General features: G+C 48.6%; 1 protein-coding gene across 1 annotated transcript in view; it reads left to right on the top strand.

The window, feature by feature from the left end:
* The window catches only part of LOC119383681 (uncharacterized), a 143,142-nt gene that overhangs the window by 83,189 nt on the left and 35,264 nt on the right, over nucleotides 1–24,689 (top strand). The window contains exon 4 of the mRNA XM_037651958.2: nucleotides 6,776–6,820. Coding sequence (XP_037507886.1) covers nucleotides 6,776–6,820 — 45 coding nt within the window. The remainder of the gene's footprint in view (nucleotides 1–6,775; nucleotides 6,821–24,689) is intronic.

Raw genomic sequence — 24,689 nt, 5'->3', positions numbered from 1 at the left:
TTCTTTTTATTTCTTTCTCCTGTTTCTGTTCCTTTCTTTTCTTTCTCTCTTCCTCGTTACCTTGCCCATTGCACTACAATAGTATGGTTCCCATAAATGATTGTCCGCTAGCGTGCCTGGATAGCCGAGATTGGTAATGAAGAAACAAAAGTCCCGTAGGAAAGCCAAGTTCAGCCTCTCGATTTTTTCTCTTTCTTTCTTTCTCCTATTTCTGTTTCTTTCTTTTCTCTCTCTCTTTGTCGTTACCTTGCCCATTGCACTACAATAATATGGTTCCCATAAATGATTGTCCGTAAGCGTAACTGGATAGCCGAGATTGGTAATAAAAAAACAAAAATCCTGTAGAATCTGGCGGTTACGATGCTCTCATTCAGAGTGCGGGTACTCGGGTTCGAATCTCGTCTTGCCAAGAAACTATCTCGTTTTATTTTTTTTCTTCTGCTCCGCGTTTCTTTTAGGCTTGGCACCAATAGTGCGAAACTGTCATAAAGATTTGCTCGTTATTTTTTGCATCTTTTTTCTTCAGGTTAACCCAGGTGGATGCCGCGCGACGATGTCCTAATGGACCTTTTTCAGGAGAGTAACCTGCACATGCGCAGCGGTGGTGACGTGACGCGCGTCATGTTTATTTGGGGTCACGGCGCGGCGACATGATCAAATTGAGCGGCACCTAGTGTTTGCACATTCGCGAATTGTCCCGAAAAATACCAAGCCCCTGAGATTGTCTGCCGGTAGCGTGGCGGAGTACTTCGAAAGCCACGGACCCCAAATTTCAATTTCGGTTATCTCCACTTCAGGTGCTGTTCGGACCCGAAAAAGGTTCGTTCACAGCCGCGGTGAAACGCTGCCGTATCGCTCTACTGCGGCCGTGGCACATTCCACCCGCCCCTCACCAAAAACGCGTATTCGGGAGAAAGCAGTATACCCCTGTAACACTGGTCAATTTAGGTGCACTTTGAGCGAGTGCACTTCACCGCCAGTGTCACTCGCATGTTTTCACATGGCAACGCTTTGTGACGCTCAATGCTAGGCGCACTTGCCGGCGAGTGCGTTCGCTAAACTCATGACATCACTAGCTATGCTGGTATTTTCTGTGCACTCCTGCGGTGCCATAAGTTCGTCTGGCTACCACGCGGGCGGTGCTGCACGTCCGGTTTGCCGGTCACGACACACGTACATGCCACCATGCCCCCTGTTGAGATAAACGGTGGAACGTGGTGCAACCCCATCGTGCAGCGCGTGCCGGCAGACGATGCGGTGACGTCCCATCAGTGCGGGCGTAATTAAGAGTGGGCGCTGCAGCAGAACACGTCCGGAGTGGAGGGAAAACATGCGTTCGCTGTTCATCATGCGGCCGTGCTCGCACAAAACTTCTTTTGATGTCGAGATTTCACCGGACAGCGACGAAGATCCAAACAGTGCTGTGACGTTCGTCGAGTTTGTGCAAAACTCATGCAGCACAAACGCCAGCAAAACAGACGAGCACACACTGGGCACAGTGCTCCGCAAGCGTCTGGTTTCCCGTCGTTTGCGGTTTTATCCCCAGTAAAAATAGGCGCTTGCAAATTGCCGTCTGCTCAATTGCGACTGCTATGTGCCTATCGCAGAGGGCACTGCTTTAACATATTCGAGTTTTGTGGTTCACTGGTTCGACTGACACATAGCAGGGCCTAAAACTCGGGCAGTGCTTGACGTAATTTCCGTTGCACCGCGAGGCTGCGAGCGCGTTAGCCGAAGATGTCGTCACTTCGCTGCGACGTCGTGTCTAGCCTCCGTAGTAGTGACGTCACATTAAATGTTATTATCAACACCCAAGACACTTTGAGCGTTTCTATCTATCTATCTATCTATCTATCTATCTATCTATCTATCTATCTATCTATCTATCTATCTATCTATCTATCTATCTATCTATCTATCTATCTATCTATCTATCTATCTATCTATCTATCTATCTATCTATCTATCTATCTATCTATCTATCTGAAGGCATAATGCCGGTGCAACGTCAATTGTGGTTGGGATACTGCCTACATAACTTTGCGACAAAGCAATAAACACTACATAAATACTCCTACGATACGTTCCCTATGTCAGGGTAACGTCTCTGGTTCCAGTGTTGGCTCCACATTATAGCAGTCTAATTAGCGATATATTTGCATTCCTCTGATTCAGCAAGCTATATTCAAGCGTTGCTCAACCCGCCGTAGAGTGCATTTCGTTTCGATAATACTCACGTATGTTCTCTAACGAGAGTGCTGACGTTGCCCCGCCACGGTGGTTTAGTGGTTATGGCGCTAAACTGCTCACCCGAAGGCCGTGGGATCGAATACCGGCTGCGGCGGCTGCATTTTCGATGGAGGCGAAAATGTTTGAGGCCCATGTACTTAGATTTAAGCGCACGTGAACAACCCCAGGCGGTCAAAATTTCCGGAGCCCTCCACTACGGCGTCTCTCATAATCATATCGTGATTTGGGACGTTAACCCCAGATATTTTTAAGAGTGCTAACGTTAGGTCAAACCATACGTCACCGTTTAAACGCCAGTGTAGTCGATGTGGCTGGTAAGGCTACGGTGCGCCCACAACTACTACGCTCGCAAAAACACGTCGATCGACCCCCTAATGCTGTGCTCAAAGCTAACAAATGTAGCACAGAACTGCTCGCTGACTGCTTCGCGTGAAGCAGATTGCCACAAGGCATGCGATCTGCCGAAGTCCGGAGCCAAACTGACATTCAGATGTGCAAGTGCACTCGATCAAATTAAAACTAAATTTGACAAAGCAACCGCAGTATTAGGTGCCGTCGGTGTCTGTGGCTTCCGCGTCATTTGACCTTGGATGTACAGGAGGCATCAATATACCACACGGTCATGGCTCTTTCCATGTATTAAAGCTTCGGACCAGTTAACCGCTAAGTCACAGTTAATCACCCACATCAGCATGACCATTTCTTTACGACTATGCTAGGCCGGACTCTTTCATAGATGCGACGCCAGTGAACTGGCAGCCACGACACTTGTTTTCCTCGATCTGACGGTTTTGTTACGCAAGTGGTCATAGTATAGGTTGATTTCTAATTGGTTCTTCTGCTCGCCTCGCTGATAATATAGCAGTTGGGTGCCGCCGCCAAGGAAATCGAAGAAGAGAACTTTCATCTGCTGGCACCTTGAAGGAACGACCACTCCGATATCATTTGATAGAGACGTTTAAAGGGGTCATGAACCACATCGCTCTCCGGCTGTGATTCGCTTGCGCGAGCGCGGCTACCGTGTACTGAGGAGTGCGGCGCCGGCAAGTGGCGGCACCCTGCGGCAAGAAGCGCATCTGATCCGAACGCCGCTCTCGATTTACGTCGGCTATCGGCCAATAAGCATGCTATGGCTCTTGCGACGGAAACTGACAGATCCGCGACGTAAACTGACAGACGCCCCGCCCACCGACGAGAGTGAGAACCGGCCTCGATTTGAAAAGAGGGCGCCGGGGGAAACGGCAACTTCGCGCTCCGCTTGTGGCCTTTACGCGGCGCGCACGACTGTAGTATTTGGCAGAACAGTTCACAGCCGTGTCAGCTTTCCGCAGGATGTGTTTTTTCAACAAGCCCGAGGGGTGCTTCATGACCCCTTTAATGCGTTTTCTCTTCCCCCATACAATTTTTCCCCTAGACAAGGCTATACGCATGCCTTTACGGCCTTGTCTAACACGAAAGACACTTACAGCCCAATCGGAACGCGGAAATGTACCTCTTCAGCGTCCGTTTGGCCGCCGTGGAAAATGTCCTGCCCGAATTCCTCGTAGCCAATCTCTCGATGCACCACCGCCTCTTGCACATCGATGGCTCGTCACCGCCGCTCAAATCTCTTTTGCCTCAAGGCCCCGGCGTCAGGTGCCGACGGGTATGGGAACGCGCCTCATTTGACCCGTAGAACAGTGCCGCCACTGTCGCTGGTTTTGGTTGCCCCAGATGGTCTGACAAGTGCCCCTTCAACCCTTGCGGCTGCAACTCGACGCGTTTGTCGTGCACGGCGCCGTACTTGGGTCTTGTCGGTGAGGTGGGCCTGCGCGTCCTTTGTGACTGCCAGCAATTTGCCGAATTCGACGACAACAGTCGTCACCCTGCCGGCCGATGGTACCGCTTTCTCGTAGCCTGGGTGCCCCCTCCATCCTCTCTTGGGCGCAGTCATTGGCGCGGGGTCACCGTCTGCGGGGGCAGGAGAAATGGGAGGCATTCGGCAGTTCGAACCCGACAAGTCCCCTCAAACTCTGAGGCGTTGTATCGATCGCATTCAACACATTCGCACTCCTAACCACGTAATCGCACATGTTCACAGGCTATACACGCGGGGCACTATTCGTCGCTCGTACCCATTTCACACCGTCGCACGCATGCGCTGACAAAGCATACATCCCCCTTTACCTCTCTTTTCCCTTATGCGTCATCGCTAGGAGTCACCAACCGTAACATTGCGTTTCCACTAGCGTTTAGACACCCCTTTTTGTGTTCGATTTCCAGGTTACAATTCATTAGCGCAAACGTCCAGCGTTTCAGTCTCGCATTTTGCGAAGTGGCCCGAGTCAGTAATTTGAGTGGGTTCTGGTGAGTAATCACAATGACTTTAACCCAAAGATCATCCAACTTTCCTAGTCCCAAATGATCGCATAAGCTTCCTTTTGTGTTGTGGCCCACCGTGTATGAGCCTGGCTAAACTTCTTGCTCAGGAAAGCAAAAGGGCGCTCTTTGCCCTCGACATCCTGCTGCGCCAGGCACGCAATAACAGTGTAGTCGGATACGTCTGTGGCGAGGATAAATTCATTTCCCGATTCTGAGGACTGCAACGACGACGCCCAATCTAGACAGCTTTTCCACCTTGTGAAAGGCTTTCTGCGACTCTGTATTCCAATCTAATTTCTGTGGAATACGTCGACCAGTACTCGGGCACGTAGTCCCTATATTAGTTCCCTAGCACTGGGAAACTATGAAGTCATCCTTTTGTTTCGAGAGACGAAATCTTCTTATTGCCCGGGCCTTCTCTGGATCGGCCCCGCCTGCCTTACCCCACAATATTCTCCAGCAATTTGACTTCTCGTTCTACGCCAGTGACCCAAGCAACTTGTCCAAATGTTCGTGGTGTTCTTCCTAGTTCTCAGAGAATATCACCACATCGCCAATGTATGTGCAAGCGTAATGTCGATCCGGAGCTAATATAGCATTAATGATGCTTTGATAGGGGCTGGCGGCATTATTTAACCCAAAGGTCATCACTTTGTATGCGTACTCGACTGAGGGAGTGGTAAAAGCAGTACACATCAGCGAGGTCTCATCGAGAGGCATTTCCCACCAGCCCCTGAACACGTTTAGCAGAGTTATGTATTTGGCCTTCGCTACCTGGCATAACAGATCAGTCCGCACGCTCCTCGGAAATGCGTCTGGCTCTGTTATTAGATGCGAAGCACCTTATAGAGGAGTTCAAACCGGTGGTCGTGTGGTGGTGGTGGTGTGCGGCGTGACCACCCTTACTGCACATGCCGTCTCCACACTCCTCCTCTACATTTCCTTCTCTCCACTCAGTCTCTCCACTTCCCCTCTCCACTTTCCCTCCCCCTATCCCTATCCACTTCCCCTCTCCCCTCTTCCTCTGAAACGTGGGCTAGACATGCCGAAATTCTCTCCTGGGCAACGCTGCGATGAGCGCCAGCGCATGCGCGCAGCGCATGCGGTAGATAGGTATGTACATCAGGTGTCTGTAGGAAAGGGTTCGGCGTTGTGCACGAAATGATTTACACGTTATTCATTTCTTGACCGGACAGCAATATTCCTCAAATCCTCTTACCCTACCATATCATTTTGGGTTTACACGAAGTTAAAGAGCCGATCACGAGAGCACCCAGACGTAGGCGGATAGATAGATAGATAGATAGATAGATAGATAGATAGATAGATAGATAGATAGATAGATAGATAGATAGATAGATAGATAGATAGATAGATAGATACGCTTAAAGTACGTAGGGTTCGGTAAGAAATGCTTCGCACATAAAATATCCTTTCTATATTTCTTTTCAGATTAAAACACACATCTCCCAGTATTTATGTACATATTTATAAACCAAAAGTAAACCTGCTCTTCTCAGTAATTACACTATGCGCGCTACAGCAGTTTGAAACGTGCATCCTGAAAAAATTACACCATCTCCCGCTAAAGGGGACCATGAGGCGATGCGAAGCCGGAGCACTTGCACGATCGCGTTCCGTTGGCGTTCGTTGGGCATGCTACCGAACTCGCGTCGTGGAACGCGAAGAGGGATGCTACGCGCGTCGTATCTTCAATCTAGCCTGGCCGTTAATTCTCACAGGGCGAGCGGGAAACGCGGTCGACAGGCGGGCGAGAGGGGGCAGCGTGGGAGAGGAGAGAGAAGCGGAGGGGACGCGCATGCGCTCGCGCTCATCGCGGCGTTGCGCAGGAGAGGATTTCGGCATGCCTAGCCCACGTATCAGAGGAAGAGCGGAAAGGGGGAGGGGAGAGGGAAAGTGGAGAGGGGAAGGGAGGGGGAAAGTGGAGAGAAGGGGAGATGGAAAGTGGAGAGGGTATGCGCATGCGCAGTAAGGGTGGTCACGCCGCACACCACCACCACCGGATTGAGCTCCGCCTTAAGATACTTCGCATCTAATAAAGCCTCACAGCTAACGCTGTGATTGCGCTGCATGATCCACGGAGGCGTCGTGCTTTTCAGCTGTACCTCACAAGTGCAATAATCTCGGTTTCATGTGTTTGCAGTTCCGCCGCCAGGGGGATTTCAGTCAGGTCCCGAAGGATACAAAGGTATATATATGAATGCCACTCTTTATACTTATGGTATTTTTTTCGGTAGCCAACCTAATGAAACAAGAAAAAAATGAATAAGCGCATTTAGAAACGACATTGCGGTTTCTACGAGATCACGGCAATTTGCAATTGAGGCCTGTTCTATATTTACCTCATAATGAATGCGTGATTTTTTGCTGCTTTTGACACTTGGCAATCTCAAAAAAAGGCGGGGTATTTATGTTTTCCCTCCAAGCATCATATTTTATTCATGAAACGGAACACAGCAACGTTTTAGTGTAATAACTGTTATGAGCAATTGTTCGTGATAACCGCGTCATGTCACTGCAAATGTCGGCGTTAAACATAATGCTGCGCCTGATATAAGTGTTCAAGTCCAAATTACGCATATATGACTCGAGCTGGGGAGGCTGTAGACGAAAGTACCTGGAGAACGTCGCCTTAGAATTTTGCGTTCTAATGCGCGAGTGCTAAACATACACACGCCGTCCAAGTCGGCTAAATGGTCGAATTGACGCCCAAAGAATATTTACGAATTTTCGCTCAGCACTACATGTGTCATAATTTGTGGCAGTCTCTTTAACTAAGGCTAAGGAGAACGCAGTCAGATGCGTATGCTCTCACAAGACACTCATTAAATTATGAGGAGGTCCTCGGTAAATTGCACTGTCCCTACCAGCCTGGAACATTTTAGCCCGTGGGCACAACAGCTATTAGGTTGGACGACCTTTCATAGGAGGCAACGGGACCTGATGGCTTCACCAGATGAAGTCATGATTTCATTGCATTGGCCATTATTGGGGTGCTGAGCAGGCTAATGCGTTTCGCACGCTTACTAAATTAACTACCCAAACATGTTGGCCTATTTGGCCAGTCGGCAAGGTTGCCCTTTTTGGCTGCATTGCGGAAATGAGCAAATTTACGGTGCCGTTCGCCGATCAAAACTTAAAATTGGCTCCACGACAGTTTTCTGGATACTATGAAACTTGATTTGGGTGCGTTTACTGGCAATTTATTTGTTCTTATTTACCGACGAGCTAACTAGAAAGCGTAAAAGTTAACGACTGTTTCGAAGCTTTCCTTTTGTGTTGGCGGATGGACCTGCATGACTTTTCTTCGTCAGCGGTCTGCTGCGCTTCGAGGCAGCCAACACTTGGAGCGTGAAAGTTGACTTGCACCTGCACAGGTCGGAGTCACGTCACCTGAGCGGAGGCGTCGAATAAGACTTCATGCAACTGCCGTACTTCAAGGCTCACGCGCGCAGAGCGCCTGCAAATGCACAGTAACGTAGCTGCGGGCATGTAAGCAAACGCGTGGCTACCATGCCGCTGACGCTATGCACCATCTATGCTAACGCTCTGCACCATTTTTTAATGCAGGAACTTGGCACGGGTTCTCGTGAGAAGGAGACAAAAATAGATGTAAGACAGAAAATGAAGCTGGATGGTTCCAAATAGCCCGCATTTCCCCTAATAAGCTTGCAAAAGACAGTGATATTCTTGAAAATATAATATAGTGAACGTTTAATGCATAGGTAGCTAAATATGTGCATATAATTTTAGCGGACCGTGTCGCATTATGTGTAAACGTTATGTTTTTCCCTGTGACTAGACTTTCTCCCATTTTCAATGTTGCTGTGTGACTGGAATAATTTCGTACCGTTACTGTTGAATGTGGTCCATGTGAAAAATGTCCTTGTATGTGAACACTTGGGCTGTACGACTCGACTGTGAATGAAATTCTAGTGAACATGAATTTTTCATGGTTTCATGCATTTGTACCAGCGTTCACTTGATGTGGTTTTATGTAGTCTTTTTCGTGGTTGTGATTTTCACTAGTTCAGATGCGTCTTAAGAAGAGTATCCGGCGTTATATTTTAGAGTAAACATGTCCTAAACAGAAAATAATGAAAACGAAACTGAACAGTTCACTTTAAACCTGCCCAAGAGGGCAGACTTTCGGCTAGTTGGTTTGTTACGTTCATTGACTCCATAGCGTTGATACGACAGGACCGCAGAAAGCACACAACGCGTCCTCTTTCTGTGGTCCCTGTCTTATCAGTGCTATGGCTTGAATGAACACCTGAAACCAGGTTTAATTACTTACACATGGACTTGTGCTATGGTAACTCTAGTAATTCATTTTGGTATATGACTTCAATGAACGACATATTCAATGTTTAATACGCGTACTTAGTCGTTCGCTTGCAATCACTCTGGCAAGAACTCCATCTATTCTTGACATTCTTCCTGAAGGCTCCCTTAACCTAAAATAACTTAAGTATTTATTTGTAGCGCTCTCTCGCGTCAAGAACCAGTAAGAAACAAAATATTTGTTCGCTCGAGTGAATAGTTTCGCTTATTGAAGTCTTGTGATTTATTGATTAGAAATAAAATAAATTCATGATATTGCTTTTGTTCTGTCCCCTTGAAGCGCAGTGTCTATATATGTGAACGCGGCTTGTACTTACCAGCTCTCTGGGTAATAGCCAAGCAAGAACAAGATACATTGCGCATAGAAATGATTGAACGTCGCGCATGGTGAATGCCTCGTGACCCAATGACCTAACATCATTGTGCTCAATATTGCTCCAGCAAAAAGCTTTGATGAGCACATTACATTGTTCCCTGGGTCGTTCGACGTGCCGCGTTGCAGGATCAGTGTAAACAGCATTATTTTTCGGCCATAAACAATACGACAGAAAATAAATCACACACACATGTCAGGCATAAGATATTATTGTTTTCGGTAAGAAATGGAACATGATAGCCTGTAGCGTCACTAAATGTTTAACTACACGCTTATTACAAGTAACCGCTGAAACTCGCACAAAACAGCTTATTAACACATTTTCTTTCTAGCAATATATTATGGAGTGGCTTGGAATCATCTGTAAATTTCACACATTTGCACAATTCATGATCATTCAAGCCTGAAGTAGCTGTTTGGCTACAAATTTGACGCTTAAATAAGTGGCATCGTTACTTTTGGCATCTTTCAGCTTGCCTTTTTGTTCCGTTTCAAATCTACCCACAGCAACCGTGGCGGTCATTTACATGAGGCTCGAACCGATGTCAGCGGACATGGCATCGGCGCTATTCTCGCTTGCCAGCAACAATCACAAGACTAAGGAATCGTCGGCACCAGTCGCCTGCTTTTATCGTCTTAGTGCATGTTTTCGATCAGTCAGCGTGAGTGTCAGGTACTACTACTTTTGGCTGCCCAAAAGATTCGGCCTTCACCGGAATCACCCTACCTATAGGTGAGCAGAGCCACCTATAAGTAGCTTTGCTCACCACGAGCGCTTATCAGGAAGAGTTATATGGCAGCCTTGTGTCTGTTAACATTAACCGCAACTAAGCTTCGGTATAAGAAAGAGCTATGACGAACAAAGGGAGCGAGAGCTTGCTTCTGAGAAGACAATGTTGCAGCTTACTACGTACTAGAATAGCATACGAGGGATCGGACACACGGTAGACGTACAGGTCAAGATATGGTCAACATTCAAGTTGGCTCCCATCGCGAGGCAGGTCATGAGCTAAGCGAAGGCGGGCACCGTAACCAAGACATACAATACCAGAACAAACACCGTTTATGCTGGCACTGCTACATACGTGAGCGGGAATGACGCAGTAGTGACAATACCCGGCTCCCAACTCCAGGAAAAAAACAAGGCACCGCTGAATAATTTCCACCATGTCCGACGCCCACGTGGCTCCCGCCGGTCTACTGATTGCCGAAGGCGAGAGGTCCGGGCGTTCGTTGTGATTATCACAGACACTCAGCACGCCTTGTGTAGGGTAGGCAGAAGGCCTACCAGCATCTTATAAGCGGGTGGTGTGAGTAATGAAAAAAAGGAGTCTCACATATCTGGAAATGGGAGTGCGGGAAGCTCGTAGTTTGCGTGCCTGACTTCCTATTTTTATTTATTTATTTCATACGCACTGCACAATACATCGTCCAGATTCATTCCTTCCATGCCGAGAACTGGAGCTTCAACCACAGCTCTCCGAGTAGCTTATGCTGGTGCACTTCCAGCTCATGGCCATCGTCCATCTTGATAGGAATAGATGAGTAGGATAAGCACAGTCGTCGGCGGCTCCTGCACTGGTCGTCGCCTGTATTGGAATTATCAAACTGTTAAGCGCACGAAGACGGGAACAAGAAGACGACACACAAAGCGCTACTTCCAACTGATATTTATTGCGACAGAAAAACGCCATATGTGTATTCTCTTCACTCATGAATGGTTTCTGCGCATCTTTGTGAAGTGGGCTATCAGTTTCTCTGTTATTTCTATGCTTGCTCTCTCTCCTTTTATTCTTTTTCGCGCTCTGTGTGTTGTGTTGTTCCCGTCTTCCTGCACATTAACAGTTTCATAAAATCAATGTACCAACTAGCACGAACCCAGCTTCTGATTCTGCATAGGAACCTCTCGTAAACGGGTGATATTCTTACCCGCAGCTCAGGACTTTCTTCTCGCAGCTTGCGTTTAGATTCCCCCATGCCGGCTTCCCACTCCACGCCTAGCTGCTCGGTAGTGGGATTTAACCGTGCCTGTGCAGCCCAAACCTCAGGATCTGCCCTTGTTGTCTATTTGCTCTCACGTACGCCTTCCGAACTTCTGAAGCAGCCCGGCGTTGTGTCTGTACTTCTGCGACGACAGTCCTCACCTGCGGATAGGCTCCACGTTGTCTTTTTGCTTCAGTGTGGGCAGCCCTCACTTAAGAGTCAGCGCGTCGTTGGTATTTCGTTTCGATTGCCGCTTGCTAAAGCTGTATGTGTGCCCGGCAAGCACGCGCATGCTCACGAGCCCGCTGTTCACGGACCATTCAAGGCCATCTATTCTTCAGTGGACCGAACCAAACGCGACCTGCCCATGTCTCAGCCAACCTTGAAATTGCGTGAAACAGCACATCCGGGGCGAGCGAACACGCGATCACCCCATTTCTCCTCCGGAGCGAGAGCGAGTGGTGGATAGGTGGTATGTAGTGACTGTGCCCAGGCGAAATATCTGCGGGTGAGTAGGGGACCTGCCGAAGGCCAGACCTCAGGTCATCGGTCACTGCTAAACGAGTTTTGCAGCAGTCAAGCCTCTGAGAGTGGCTGGTTTTTCTTTTTCGTTTTTGGAAACACCCACGACACCAAAGCCGACTGGAGTGAGGCTATGCGAGCTTCGCTTGAAAACACCGCGTATGTGGGCCTCCAAAACGAGGGCATTGCCTGGAACTGTCAGTCCGACCGCCTAGTTCTAATAGGCTCAAGCGGAGGGAGACCCGATGGCGGGAATACAGAAGGGGTAACCTGCACCTACTGGAAAATTTCAGAACACGTCGGCGGAAAAGTGGGGAGATATGCCCCGCCCCACAAAAATTACACAGGAAGCAGCCGGTGTCCTGGTGGCAGCTGCAACCTCATGTCAATTTTTACTCATGTAGAAGGAATACATCGAAATGTATATAGGCAGTTATCTCTATTTTGATGCGAATGCCCCATGTGATTGCCAGAATAAAAAAGGCAGTGGCTGTCATTCACAGCACCACTCCCGATCAGTGTAAGCCTGCGCTGCCCAACGGGCAGCCGGAGCCTTACACTGATGCGAAGTGGCGCTCTGAATGGTGTAGGAACCGGAGTGGTGCTGTGATTGGTGCTGGAGTGGTGCAGGTAGGACGCGCCAGACGGCCAGATAAGTCTGTAAATGTTCTGCATTGACGATCCATCACAGGTGCTCTGCAGAAACTCTTCTCTATAATCATGAATGTATAATCTCTCTCCAGAATATAGCTTTAAGGTGACTTACAAGTCTGTCCCGATATACCAGGATGGCGAGTGCCTATCCCGCTATCCCATAGACCCAACGACTTCTCAGCTAATCATTCCGACGCGTCTTTCTGGTATATCTGACTTCAACAACTCGTACAACTAATAGCTGAATGCTGCGAATTAGCGATATAAATTTTAGTCTAACTTATCACCCCGTTGACCCGTCGCTCCACGTATTCGTGCTCCGTGACGGCATTCTCTACGACGCAACACCAGCTTCAACGAGGAGGAGGTTCCATTCGTAGTTGCTGAAATACTTCGTTCTACTGTTCGTGAACTGCTTCACGACAACCCAAGCATTTTACATCTGGGAACAACCCGCACGTAAGATCGCGTGCGGCGTTCATTTTTCTGGCAAGACCTTTAGCGTTACAAGCCGATCCAATGCTGCTTGTGAGCTGTACAAACACACCGTTGACCCGCCGCTCCACATGTTCGTCCTCCGTGACGGCATTCTCTACGACGCAACACCAGCTTGGACGAGGAGGAGGTTCCATTCGTAGTTGCTGAAATACTTCGTTCTACTGTTCGTGAACTGCTTCACGACAACCCAAGCATTTTACATCTGGGAACAACCCGCACGTACGATCGCGTGCGGCGTTCATTTTTCTGCAAGCCCTTTACCGTTACAAGCCGATCCAATGCTGCTTGTGAGTTGTAAAAAGGCCACAAGGATTTTCGCATGTCTCTGGGCGACCCTTGTTAGCCTGCCACTGTCTCGTTCTGCATCAGCTACCTCGCAAACACCGGGTGATTCTCAACGTCTCTGGCTGGGATAAAGTGGATTGCCATAGCTACTGGCTACGTGACACCATACACTCAGGTGATTCAACAGCCAAAATAGGACTTCGAGCAATTTTCGGCGCAGGATAATCTTGCTTTTGGAGCAGAAAAATTCAAATTTGGAGCAGGTTATGGGAAAAAAACGTTTTGTAGCAAAAAATTCAAAATTTGGAGCAGCTTCACAAGCAAAGCTTGCTTTTGGAGGAGTAACAAAAAATATATATGCAAACCTTTCGATGTCACCACTATCATGTGTTCAGCGCATAACATGCTGAATAAGAGCAATGAATTATGCCGATACCAATAAGGCCTTGCGCATGATGAATATGCACCAACGTTTTGCACAAAGGTCCTTTACACCTGGCCTACACCACCGGTTGATCACGTCATTGTTGCAGTCCACTTCAATCAGCACCGATGCGCTCAATTCTGTATTCCGCCCTGTTAAGAAGATCTATGAAGAGAAAGTCCAATCGTCGTAAGTGCGCCCTCCCCCCTTATATACATATATATATATATATATATATATATATATATATATATATATATATATATATATATATATATATATATATATAGAGAGAGAGAGAGAGAGAGAGAGAGAGAGAGAAGAGACACAACTAAGCGGTTGTCTTAATTTTATTTGCCAACGGTTTCGACCGGAGGACCGGTCTTCGTCAGGGCTTATATATATATATAAAAGGAAAGAAGTGCAAATCTTAAGGACTCCGTTTTCTTTGTTATACACAATATTAATGAGCACTCACAGACAACAATGCCAAGGCAATATAGGGGATGTTATTAGTAGTAAATGGAAGGCAAATGTTGAAGAAAGAAAAGTCGACGAAAAGATCACTTGCCGTGGGAAGGGACCGAACTTGCGACCTTCGAATAACGCGTCCGATGCTCTACCAACTGAGCTACCGCGGCGGCCATCCCCCCATCCACTTTATGGGGGATATATGGACATTTTAAACGTGGCATTGTCAGTCAGCGCCGCCCGTAGCCATGACGGCGAGTGTGAAACACTCTCTTTTCTGCCTGTTGGCGTCACGTAGCACCTGAACTTATTACGAGCTGGCAACTGACCAATAATCCCTCGCATACCACCTGAAAGCATCAAGTCTGCCAGAACGAGACCCTCCCTATGAATGAAGGAAAGAAGTGCAAATGTTAAGGGCTCGGTTTTCTTTGTTATACGAAACATTAATGAGCACTAACAGACAATAATGCCAAGGAAAGTATAGGAGATTTTATTAGTAGTAAATGTAAGGTAAATATTGGAGAAAGAAAAGTGGACGAGAAGATCACTTGCCGCGGGCAGGGACCGAACCTGCGACCTTCGAATAACGCGTCCGATGCTCTACCAACAGAGCTACCGCGGCAGCCATTCCCCCGTCAAACTATGGGGTATATATGGACATTATAAACGTGGGAGTGTCAGTCAGCGCTGCCCGTAGCCATGACGGCGAGTGTGGAGCACTCTTTTTTCTGCCTGTTGGCGTCACGTAGTAGGGATGGCCGATTAAAATTTTTAATCGATTAATCGGTAATCGTTAATCGATTTAGCCATTAATCGATTAATTGCTTATAGTGGAATGTTTTCATCTATTAATAGACACTTTTTATGTGTGCATTAAAACCGATATCTCTTTGTTTGCGAGGCATCGTTCGTGTTTGATATGGACCGAAGTCTTTTTATCAGATGCTCACGATCGAAAATTCCCACTTTCGAAAGTGTCGACGACGGGCCCCTTGTGTCCAGTGTGCGAAGATTTCCACTTTCGCACATTGGACAAAAGGGGCCCATCGTCGGGAGATGGCTGTTGGCTAAATAGCGAGATACTAATAACTTACCTGAAGAGGCGGATTGGTGTCGTCAGGATAGGGTTTTTCAACAATGTCACCTTGGTCGTTACCACCTTTATTTGGGAGATGGCTCTTTGGCACGTGAATAGAGTGGGCGTGCAGCTGGTGATATATTTGTCTCCGTTGCTGGCTTCGAGAAGTGCTTGCCACATTTATTACACCTTGCAGTTTTCGTTTTCTCATCTTCTGCGAACAACGACCATACTGCGCTCCTCTTCCGATTGGCCGGCATTATTACATACCAATGGTAGCAGTATAACCACCAATGTGCAATAATTACGCAATATAACACGCAAGCAACGCAAGCCCCACGTATACTCAGTCGATGCTCAACCAGATTAAGGGAGAGGAGGTGAATGCAGTAGCAGCAGTAGACTGTGAGCCGGAGAGAAGCGGGCAAGTTCATTTCTGCCTCGATGGGGTGGAGCCATCTCCTCCCCGGGATTGAAGCATTGGGGAGTGCTTGGATTTGGACGCCGGGCTATAGACCTTATGCAAAATTGCTGCCATCTGTCGGAGGTTTGAGGAAACTACCGATTCGGCGCCATGTTGGAGGCTTGTGTCCGAATCGTATTGCTATCGCTGCTATAGCTTCTTGCTTGTATCTGCGTTGACAGTGGGCAACCGGGGCATAAAAATGTCAGACGAGCCTGTACACGTTACCGGCATTTTCTAGTTTTTACGTTGGCAATTATTGCGTGTGAAGAACTGCCTCGCAACGAGAAGGAGGTACACGTTTGTCACCGAGTCACATGTAAGCCGGTAGTCGCTGTGACTGAAGCTTTGCGCTTGGTTATAAGTGTTGTCTGTTTTTAGTGTAGCGAATGAAGCCTTGGTATATAGCTATCGGGATATCATGCGTGTGGTTTAGCGCGCCACGCGGCTTAGCACAGCGATGACGGTAAGAAAGGGCTGTTGACCCATTTCAAAGTGTATTTCATAAGGGACAGCTACGTCGACCTAATGTATTGTACATCTTAATTTAAAAAAAAACGTTGTCCTGTTTGTTGTTTATGAAACAATGTAGTCACTGATGTATGTTTTGCATAGAGCTACCGCACGATTAAAATGTAAGAAAGGTCCGCTTCTCACGCACGTGGAAAGTGAACATGAAACGCGTTAGTTACTGAGAAGTAGGCGCCGATTAGCTAGTATTTTATATTGAATAGCCTTCCGACATGTACTCGTAAATAACACGATCCGCCAAGAGTATTCGCGTTCACATCGTCGCTTTCGGGGCCAACTCGCGCCTTACAATTTCAACCCGTTGCAGCAAGGCACTTTTGCGTCGCCGATTGAACGCTTGCGAAACCACCTCAGCGCGTAACCAACGGTAGCGTACCGATGGTCGAATGTAACACATCTGCGGGAACAGCATTTTTTTTTTCGTTTCATACGAAATGTGCCACCCAAAGGCATCTGTTTAATATTTCATGGCACACAGGGGTGGATACAGGATTTTTTTCCGAAGGGCGATCAGCGTCAGCTGGGAGAACCTGACATGTGCTCTTCTTGGGGTATAAATAAAAAAAGAAAGTAGGGGGGAGGGGGTGTCAGGTCATCCGGGCCGCCCCTCTGAATTCGGCAGTGGTAGCACATGAAATGCTTGACAAATACGCATAGTTAAGCAATACGCGCGCAAAGCACCCCGCAAGACGCTACCTTTTTAAACTACACAATCGAAAACAAACTACAAACAACACGTTCCGGCACAATCGGTTCGTTCGCTGAGAATCGATGACGCGCACTAGCTACCTGTCTAACATGTAATTGCTATCGAAATGAAATAAACAAAGTAATGCGGTCAACAGCAGCGCAGGCATGCGCGAGTAGCCGCGATACAGCTTTGGAGCTCGTACACGAATTCGGTTTGTCTGTGCCTGCAAAAGTACACGGCGCGAAAACTGTCTCGTTCCAGCATGACACGAAAGAGTGTTCTCCGATGAGTGTCGAGTGTGCTTTCACATACCGCGTCTATTAAGAACGGCGAACGTAAACACGGCGTTAATCGTAAGGCCGGAGCAACGGAACGATCGGCCGCTTCCCGTCGGCCGCAAGGAAATCTAATAACACATGGAGGCTAGTTTCCTGCTAACCTTTTTTCAGCATCCCATTTTCCTCAATGTCAGCAACACGGCACACAAAAATATGTCGGCATTGCCGTTCCTATCAGCCGCCACGCGTCGATAAGTACGCTCCGTGTGTGCACATGCGGAGCGCGCTTAGCCTTCAACATGGCGGAAATGCGCACTGCGGCCGCTAGATGGCAGCATATTTTGCATAAGGTCTATAGGTCGTAGCAGCGCCGCCGCGTTTATGTGGATAGGTGGTCAGCTGCGCGCATACGAATGTACGCAACGGCGCTTCGCCGTAGGCGGTTTGAGTCTATTGTCGGCGAATAGAGTGCGTTGACTGCAGCCTAATAATTATGCATATGCCCTTCACTGCCAAATTATTGCGCTAAATTGGCCTAACGTTCCTATTACGTGTGAGAGAAACGCATCCTGCCAATAAACGGGGTAGTGGTCTTCGGTCACATTCGTGTATTGCACTGTGCTCGATGTCTTTTCTTGCTTTATTTGCTCGTGTTTAAATTGTGTTTTGCCTATACCACAATATAAATATTGTTGCGCGACTGCCCCAATTGAGCATTTGCTTCTTCCTCTAGCGGCTACAATCAAAAGAGCCTATTTTTCTGCGTAATTAGATGAAGTAGAACTTTGTGCACTCTGATTTTCTGTTTGCATGAATACACGTACTGCTATAGAAATACATGGCTTCAGGTCTCTTTCAAGGCTAACCGGCCTATGCAGACGCTAGTTCATGCTTTGCGGTATCACAAGTATTTCCAAATCGCCAACACTTCAAGAGATGGTGTCGCTAAAATTCTGCATTCACACACCTCAATATTTAGTACCTTTTTTTCGTTCAGGACGACGACAAATACACTATGGGATGTGCTTCAACGAGAAAGTGATTCCCAGATTGAAATGATCTTGACAAATGGATCGTTAGGCGTAGTGCCATACCGACACGTACATGTACACGCTTATTAGAGCGCATACAAGTCTCGTAAGACGAAATGGTTATGTATATCGTGTAAGCATAAGTACAAGCATTTGATACTGTGCTAGCACCACAGAATAAGGTGTAATATGAGGACCTGCATGACGTACGCGCACATGCGAACACGGTGTGGCTAGCTGACGACACAAGGAGCCATCCACACCACAGGGTTTCGTCAGCTCGCCGCTAGGTGCCGGTTGTGCTCGATCTCGCCGCCAATACGCGACGGAGATCAGGGCGAGTTGATATCTTTCTCTGCGGGGTATGGCCGCCGCCAGCTCCGGGCTCGTACAGCTGGCGCAGAAATATGCGCTGTAGTGAAAGCAGTGAAAGAGAGGCGATGTGCACGACATCTGCGTCTCAGGATAGCGCGCCTCGAAGTAATGCGCTCCGGCCAAGGGGCGAGGTTCAGAGCGGGAAGGGGGGGTGCCTTAATCGATTAATCAAATAATTTTAATCGATTAATTCGATTAATCAAAAGCCGGAAATCGATGACGAATAATCGATTAATTGATGACCTTTAATCGATTAATCGAATAATCGTTCATCGATTTTACCATCCCTATCACGTAGCACGTAAACTTATTACAAAGCATGAAGTCTGCCAGAACGAGGCCCTCGCTATGAATGAAGGAAAGAAGTGCAAATCTTAAAGGCTCCCTTTTCTTTGTTATGCACAATATTAATGAGCACTTACAGACAATAATGCCAAGGAAAGTATAGAGGATGTTATTAGTAGTAAATGTAAGGTAAATGTTGAAGAAAGAAAAGTGGACGAAAAGATCACTTGCCGCGGGCAGGGACCGAACCTGCGACCTTCGAATAACGCGTCCGATGCTCTACCAACTGAGCTACCGCGGCGGCCATCCCCTCGTCCACTTTTTGGGGTTGTAGCGAAGCGTTGGAAGTCTATGTAATGGGTCGCCCTCTCGGGCGCTCTCTAGTGGGTCGTCCCCTTCGGCTCTTCTCTGACAGCACGCTCCTCGCGCTCAGAGTCCGCGCTCTGTCTTGACTGTCGCCGTTGTGCTTCGTCGACTAGTGCCGTCAAAAAACGCCTTTATAGGGTATATATGGACATTTTAAACGTGGGAGATATATATATTGTAATGAAGAGCGGCACGGCAGCTGCGGGGCACGGGCTGGGGAGCGAGGAAGAGGAAGCAGAATATAGAACAGCTGGCACATGAACGGGTGCTGTCTCTGTGTTTCTTCATTACAATGGCGCAGCCGCGCAACGAACCTCTGCGCGACGACCTGCAGTCAGAAACTGTGCTACGAAGTGGACGCACTTTCCAGCGTCCTTCTGCTTCTGCTACCGTGGCCACGGTATCCTACCTGGCCACCGCGGGTACCGCATCCAGCGCGCTGTCTGCAGGCGCCATTGCAGCTCCGGTCGGCGACTGAACTGGCTTGCCTTCACAATCCGCTTCACAGCCAAGGGATGCTGTACACGCTCCCTTGGACTTCGCCCCCGGTACCGCAACTGAAGGAACCACAGTATCGTCGCCAGAAGACAGGCCTAATCTCTCGCCTGCGACCGCCAGCGACCTCTCTGCGGTGAGGCAGGCCATCTCCACTTTGTCCAAGCGTTTTGAAGACGCTACCGTCTCATTCACAGCAGCCTGTGAACGCACCGCATTGCCTTCGCCATCGTTCGACGAAATTCCCAAATTTAGTGGCGTGGAACAGGACCCCACTGCCTGGTTGCAAGCGATCAATTGGTTGACCCGTCGATTCGCTTGGCCTGACGACGCCACGATATCGCTAGCCGAAGGCAGACTGCGCGGTTTTGACAAGACGTGGCATCAGTACGATGGCTATAAGTACCATTCCTGGAGCGAATGGACTACAGCCATCGCCACTGCCTTCAGCCCGCATCCCTCTGCATACGACGACCACTTCATGCGCATGCGATCGCGTCGGCAGGCTCCCTGTGAAGACGTCCGTCAATGAGTCTACGATAAGCTCAGGCTTCTAGAAAACTGTGGCATTACATGGATCTCTCCAGCTGCCCGCCAGCACGTCGTTGATTGGCTTTTTGATTCGACCCATGCTGCCATCTTATCTTCCCAGACACCTGAAGTGTCACCCCAGGCGTTCGCTCACAAGGCAGCCGAATTGCAGCAGAATACTCGCCGTCGTCTGAGCTTCGACACACTAGCGACCGAACGTTCGCCGCCCCTCTCATCACGACGTGGATGCTCTAAGTGCGGCCGAATAGGCCACAACGCAAAGGAAGTGCCGTCAACCTTCACAGACCCGAATGCATTACCAGGCCTGTCCAACTCCTCAGGTGTCAGTCCATGTCGAGGGAATAGGTGACTTGTCTGCACTGGTTGATACCGGCGCAGAACGGACGGCACTACACCAACGTCATGCTCCAGACACTATCCGGCCGTGGACGCAACCACCACTTTGCGGACTTGGAGGAACTGCCATGCCAGTGGGCATGGTCGAAATTTCAGTCCGGACGCCAGCGGGGACTAAAGCTCTTCCAGCTGTTGCTGTTTTCGAAGACCTCCCTGCCGACCTCATCTTGGGAGCAGATTTCTTGTTGTCTGACGACATCCAGCTCACCATAGATCGCGGCCACGTCGAGCTCCGGCCTGCCACACCTGGGAAAACAGCGACGACACGGCCACCACCGACAGGTGAGCAGTCCACTTCCCCTACCCTATCTTCTGTACTGGCTCGCCATGAATCAGTGTTTGCTGGGAATACTGCGGAACTCCCGGGCACTAATTTGCTGCTACATCGTATACCAACGGGCGACCATCCGCTAATATGCGTGCCACTGCGAAGGTACGCTGAACGAGAGCGTACAGTAATCGGAGAACAAGTTGATGAAATGCTCGCCACGGGCATTATTAGACCGTCATCAAGCCCGTTGGCAGCACCAGTCGTCCTTGTAAAAAAGAAAAACGGATCGTTGCGCTTTTGCGTGGATCACAGGCAGCTCAACAAGTGTACAACGCCTGACTCGTAGCCTTTACCTCGCATTGATGACGCTGTTGATACAGTACGCCACTGCAAGTTCTTTTCGTCCCTTGATTTACGCCCAGGTTACTGGCAGGTCAACGTCGCGGAGGAAGATAAATGTAAGACTGCCTTTAGCACTCCTTCGGGCTTGTATGAGTTCAACCACATGCCGTTCGGACTGCGAACGGCTCCTAGCACATTCCAGCGTGCGATGAATTCCGTGCTAGGATCTCTGAAGAATCAAGCCTGTGTGGTATACCTCGACGACATCCTGGTCGTTGGCAAGACAGAGGATGAACATCTTAGCAATTTCGACGAATTGATGCACAGACTATATGAAGCAGGATTCCGTTTCAACCGAGAGAAGTGCCAATTTGGGCTGCCCAAGATTTCATACCTTGGACATAATATATCTCCTATCGGCATTCAGCCGCTCCTGTCGCGCATAGTTGCGGTGTCGGGGTATCCCACACCAACCTGCTTGAAACACGTTCAGTCATTTACGGCTATGGCTTCGTATTTGCGAAAGTTTATTCCTCACTTCGCTTCGATCGCAGCTCCCTTGAGAAGTCTTCTTAAAAAGGACGCACGGTTTGAATGGGGCACTTTGCAAGAAGACGCTTTTCCAACGACATAACAAAAGCTCACTTGCTGCCCAATATTAAGTAACTTCAATGATGACTGGACCACCGAAGTTCACACCGATGCCAGCCAAGTTGGTCTAGGCGCAGTGCTAGTGCAGCGCGATCCAGATGGCAAAAAACATGTTGTTGCTTACGCCAGCCCGAAACATGCAGACACCGAGCACCACTATCACTCTTATGAGCAAGAATGTCTTGCAGTGGTATGGGGTGTCGATGATCAATTCCGACATTATCTTTTCGGGCGCAAATTCACGGTGGTGAACGATATTGCTGCAATAGCATGGATGTTTTCCAAGCAGCAACTAAAGCACAAATTTGCCCGGTGGATAATCACGCTGCAAGAATACGATTTCGATGTGCGCCATCGCGCCGGGGGGCTAAACAACGTCGCCGATGCCCTCTCACGGAACCCCATTGACTGTGTGCCACAGACCAGGCAAAACCACAATTTTTTTCGCCCAGCTGGACATCTCCAAAGTTCAACAGGAGGACAAAGACTTGGCATTAATTATTGCATCTATCGCTGGCAAAGTAAACGACTCGATGTTTGTAATGCGCAATGGCGCATTGTACCGACGTCACTGGCAAGAGGACCGATCTCAAGACCGTTAGTTGCTGGTCGTCCCGAAGTCTTACCGATTAGAAATATTACGAGCCATTCATGAATCCCGAGAAGGCGGACACACCGGCCAACATGCCACGCTCCGCAAGTTAAAAGAACGTTTCTGGTGGCCGAAGCTGCAAAGTAGTGTCCGTTCGTACGTCGCCAGTTGTGAAATCTGTCAGCAGTTTAAGCGACTGCCGGGGCGCCAGCCTGGATTACTAACCCCTATTTTAATACCTGAGACTATTTTCCACACGGTTGGCATCGATTACATAGGACCTCTACCCACCACCCCTGCGGGAAACCGCTACATCTTTGTAGCAGTAGACTGCCTGTCGAAATACGTGGAAGTGGAAGCCGTGCCATCTCTTGCGACCACTTACCTTACCAATTTCCTGAAGCACCGACATGAATGGAGGCATGGCTTGCCAAAGATATTAATATCCGATCGTGCTACAACGTTTCGCAGCCGGGAACTGAAACAGTACCTTTGCACGGCAGGTGTACAGCACCACTACGCATCCGCGTTTCACCCCCAGGCAAACGGCCTTACAGTTTCTTCATTAAAATATATATATATATATATATATATATATATATATATATATATATATATATATATATACAGTAGAACCCCGCTGTTACTTTCCTCACGGCTGCGTTTTCCCGGGCTGTTACGTCGTTTTCCGCCGGTCCCGGCATAGCTCCCATAGGATACAATGTATTGGGAACCCCGCTGTTACGTCGTAACTGTCGGCCCGTTCCCGTATGATACGTCGCGAAGTGCGCTCGGAGCCGACCGAGTGACTACCAAAGAGAGCCGCCATGGTGCATTTTCACGCAGCTTGGCCTCGTTTGACCGTAATATTAGCCGCATGAGAGGCGCAAGCAACAGAATCTTTCAATTGATGCAAACAAAAGCATGGCCTTCGAGATTCAAATTGCAAAGATGGCGTCTATGACGTAACTGCTCGCGAAAGCAAGGCCTTCGAGATTGGCATTTACTATTGACAAAAGCATAGCCTTTGATATTTGTATTGCACAAACATGGCGTGTATGACGTAATTGCTTGCGAAAGCAAGGCCTTCGAGATTGGCATTCACTTCTGCCATCGCGTTGGCGTAGACTCATCATCATCGTTATTTGTCGGAGAGCTGGAGGAGTTCGAGCTGGTTGGAGCTCGCATGGTCGTGCGTGCGGTTCGCGGTCGGACTCGCCGCGCCGGTCGTGATTGCGTGTGCTTAGTTCTTTCATGCCTACAGCTGTTGGTGTTTAAAAAATCACATACGTTGATTACATTTCTGTGGATGAGGCCGACCTAAGCTCCGCGTTTCTATCCATCGACTAGATCGCGGCTGAGCGCGCCAATTTTCGTGCTGCTCGTAAGAATTGAAATAAAATTCTGTACCACTAAATATTTTGCCGTTTTTCCTGTTTTTCGGCTGTTACGTTTCCCGTCTCTTACGTTTATTTCCTACTGTCCCTTCAAAAACGTATCAGCGGGGTTCTACTGTATATATATATATATATATATATATATATATATATATATATATATAGTGCAGCGAAGCGTTCGAAGCCTGTAATGCATCGCCCTTTCGAGCGCTTACTAGTGGGTCGTCCTCTTCCGCACTTCTCGGACAGCACGCTCCTGGCGCTCTGTTTTGACTGTCGCCGTTGTGCTTCGTCGACTAGTGCCGTCAATAAAGGCCTTTAAAATTTGGTGGACAGTGCTGCGCCGTCCAACCAACTTCGGTCTCCGTTCGATGCCCCTGGCGCTTCGATCCCGCACCATACCCTCTGCCATACCCTCTGCCATGCCATGTCTTCACCGGCGCGGTTGGCACTGACGTGGAGGACTGGCTCGCGATATACGAGCGCGTGAGCGTACCCAACCAATGGGACGAGGCCGGAGGACTGAGCAACCTGGTTTTCTACCTCGCGGGTGTGGCAAGCCTCTGGTACAATAACCACGCAAGCGATTTCCTCACGTGGTCTGATTTCAAGACCGCCATCATCAACGTGTTTGGCCGCCCCGCCGTTCGTAAACTGCAAGCCGAACAGCGTTTACGTGAACGCGCTCAGCAGACCGGGTAGT

The sequence above is a fragment of the Rhipicephalus sanguineus genome, chromosome 2 (assembly GCF_013339695.2).
Source record: "Rhipicephalus sanguineus isolate Rsan-2018 chromosome 2, BIME_Rsan_1.4, whole genome shotgun sequence".
Classification (NCBI taxonomy): domain Eukaryota; kingdom Metazoa; phylum Arthropoda; class Arachnida; order Ixodida; family Ixodidae; genus Rhipicephalus; species Rhipicephalus sanguineus.
This window is presented reverse-complemented; position numbering and strand designations above follow the sequence as displayed.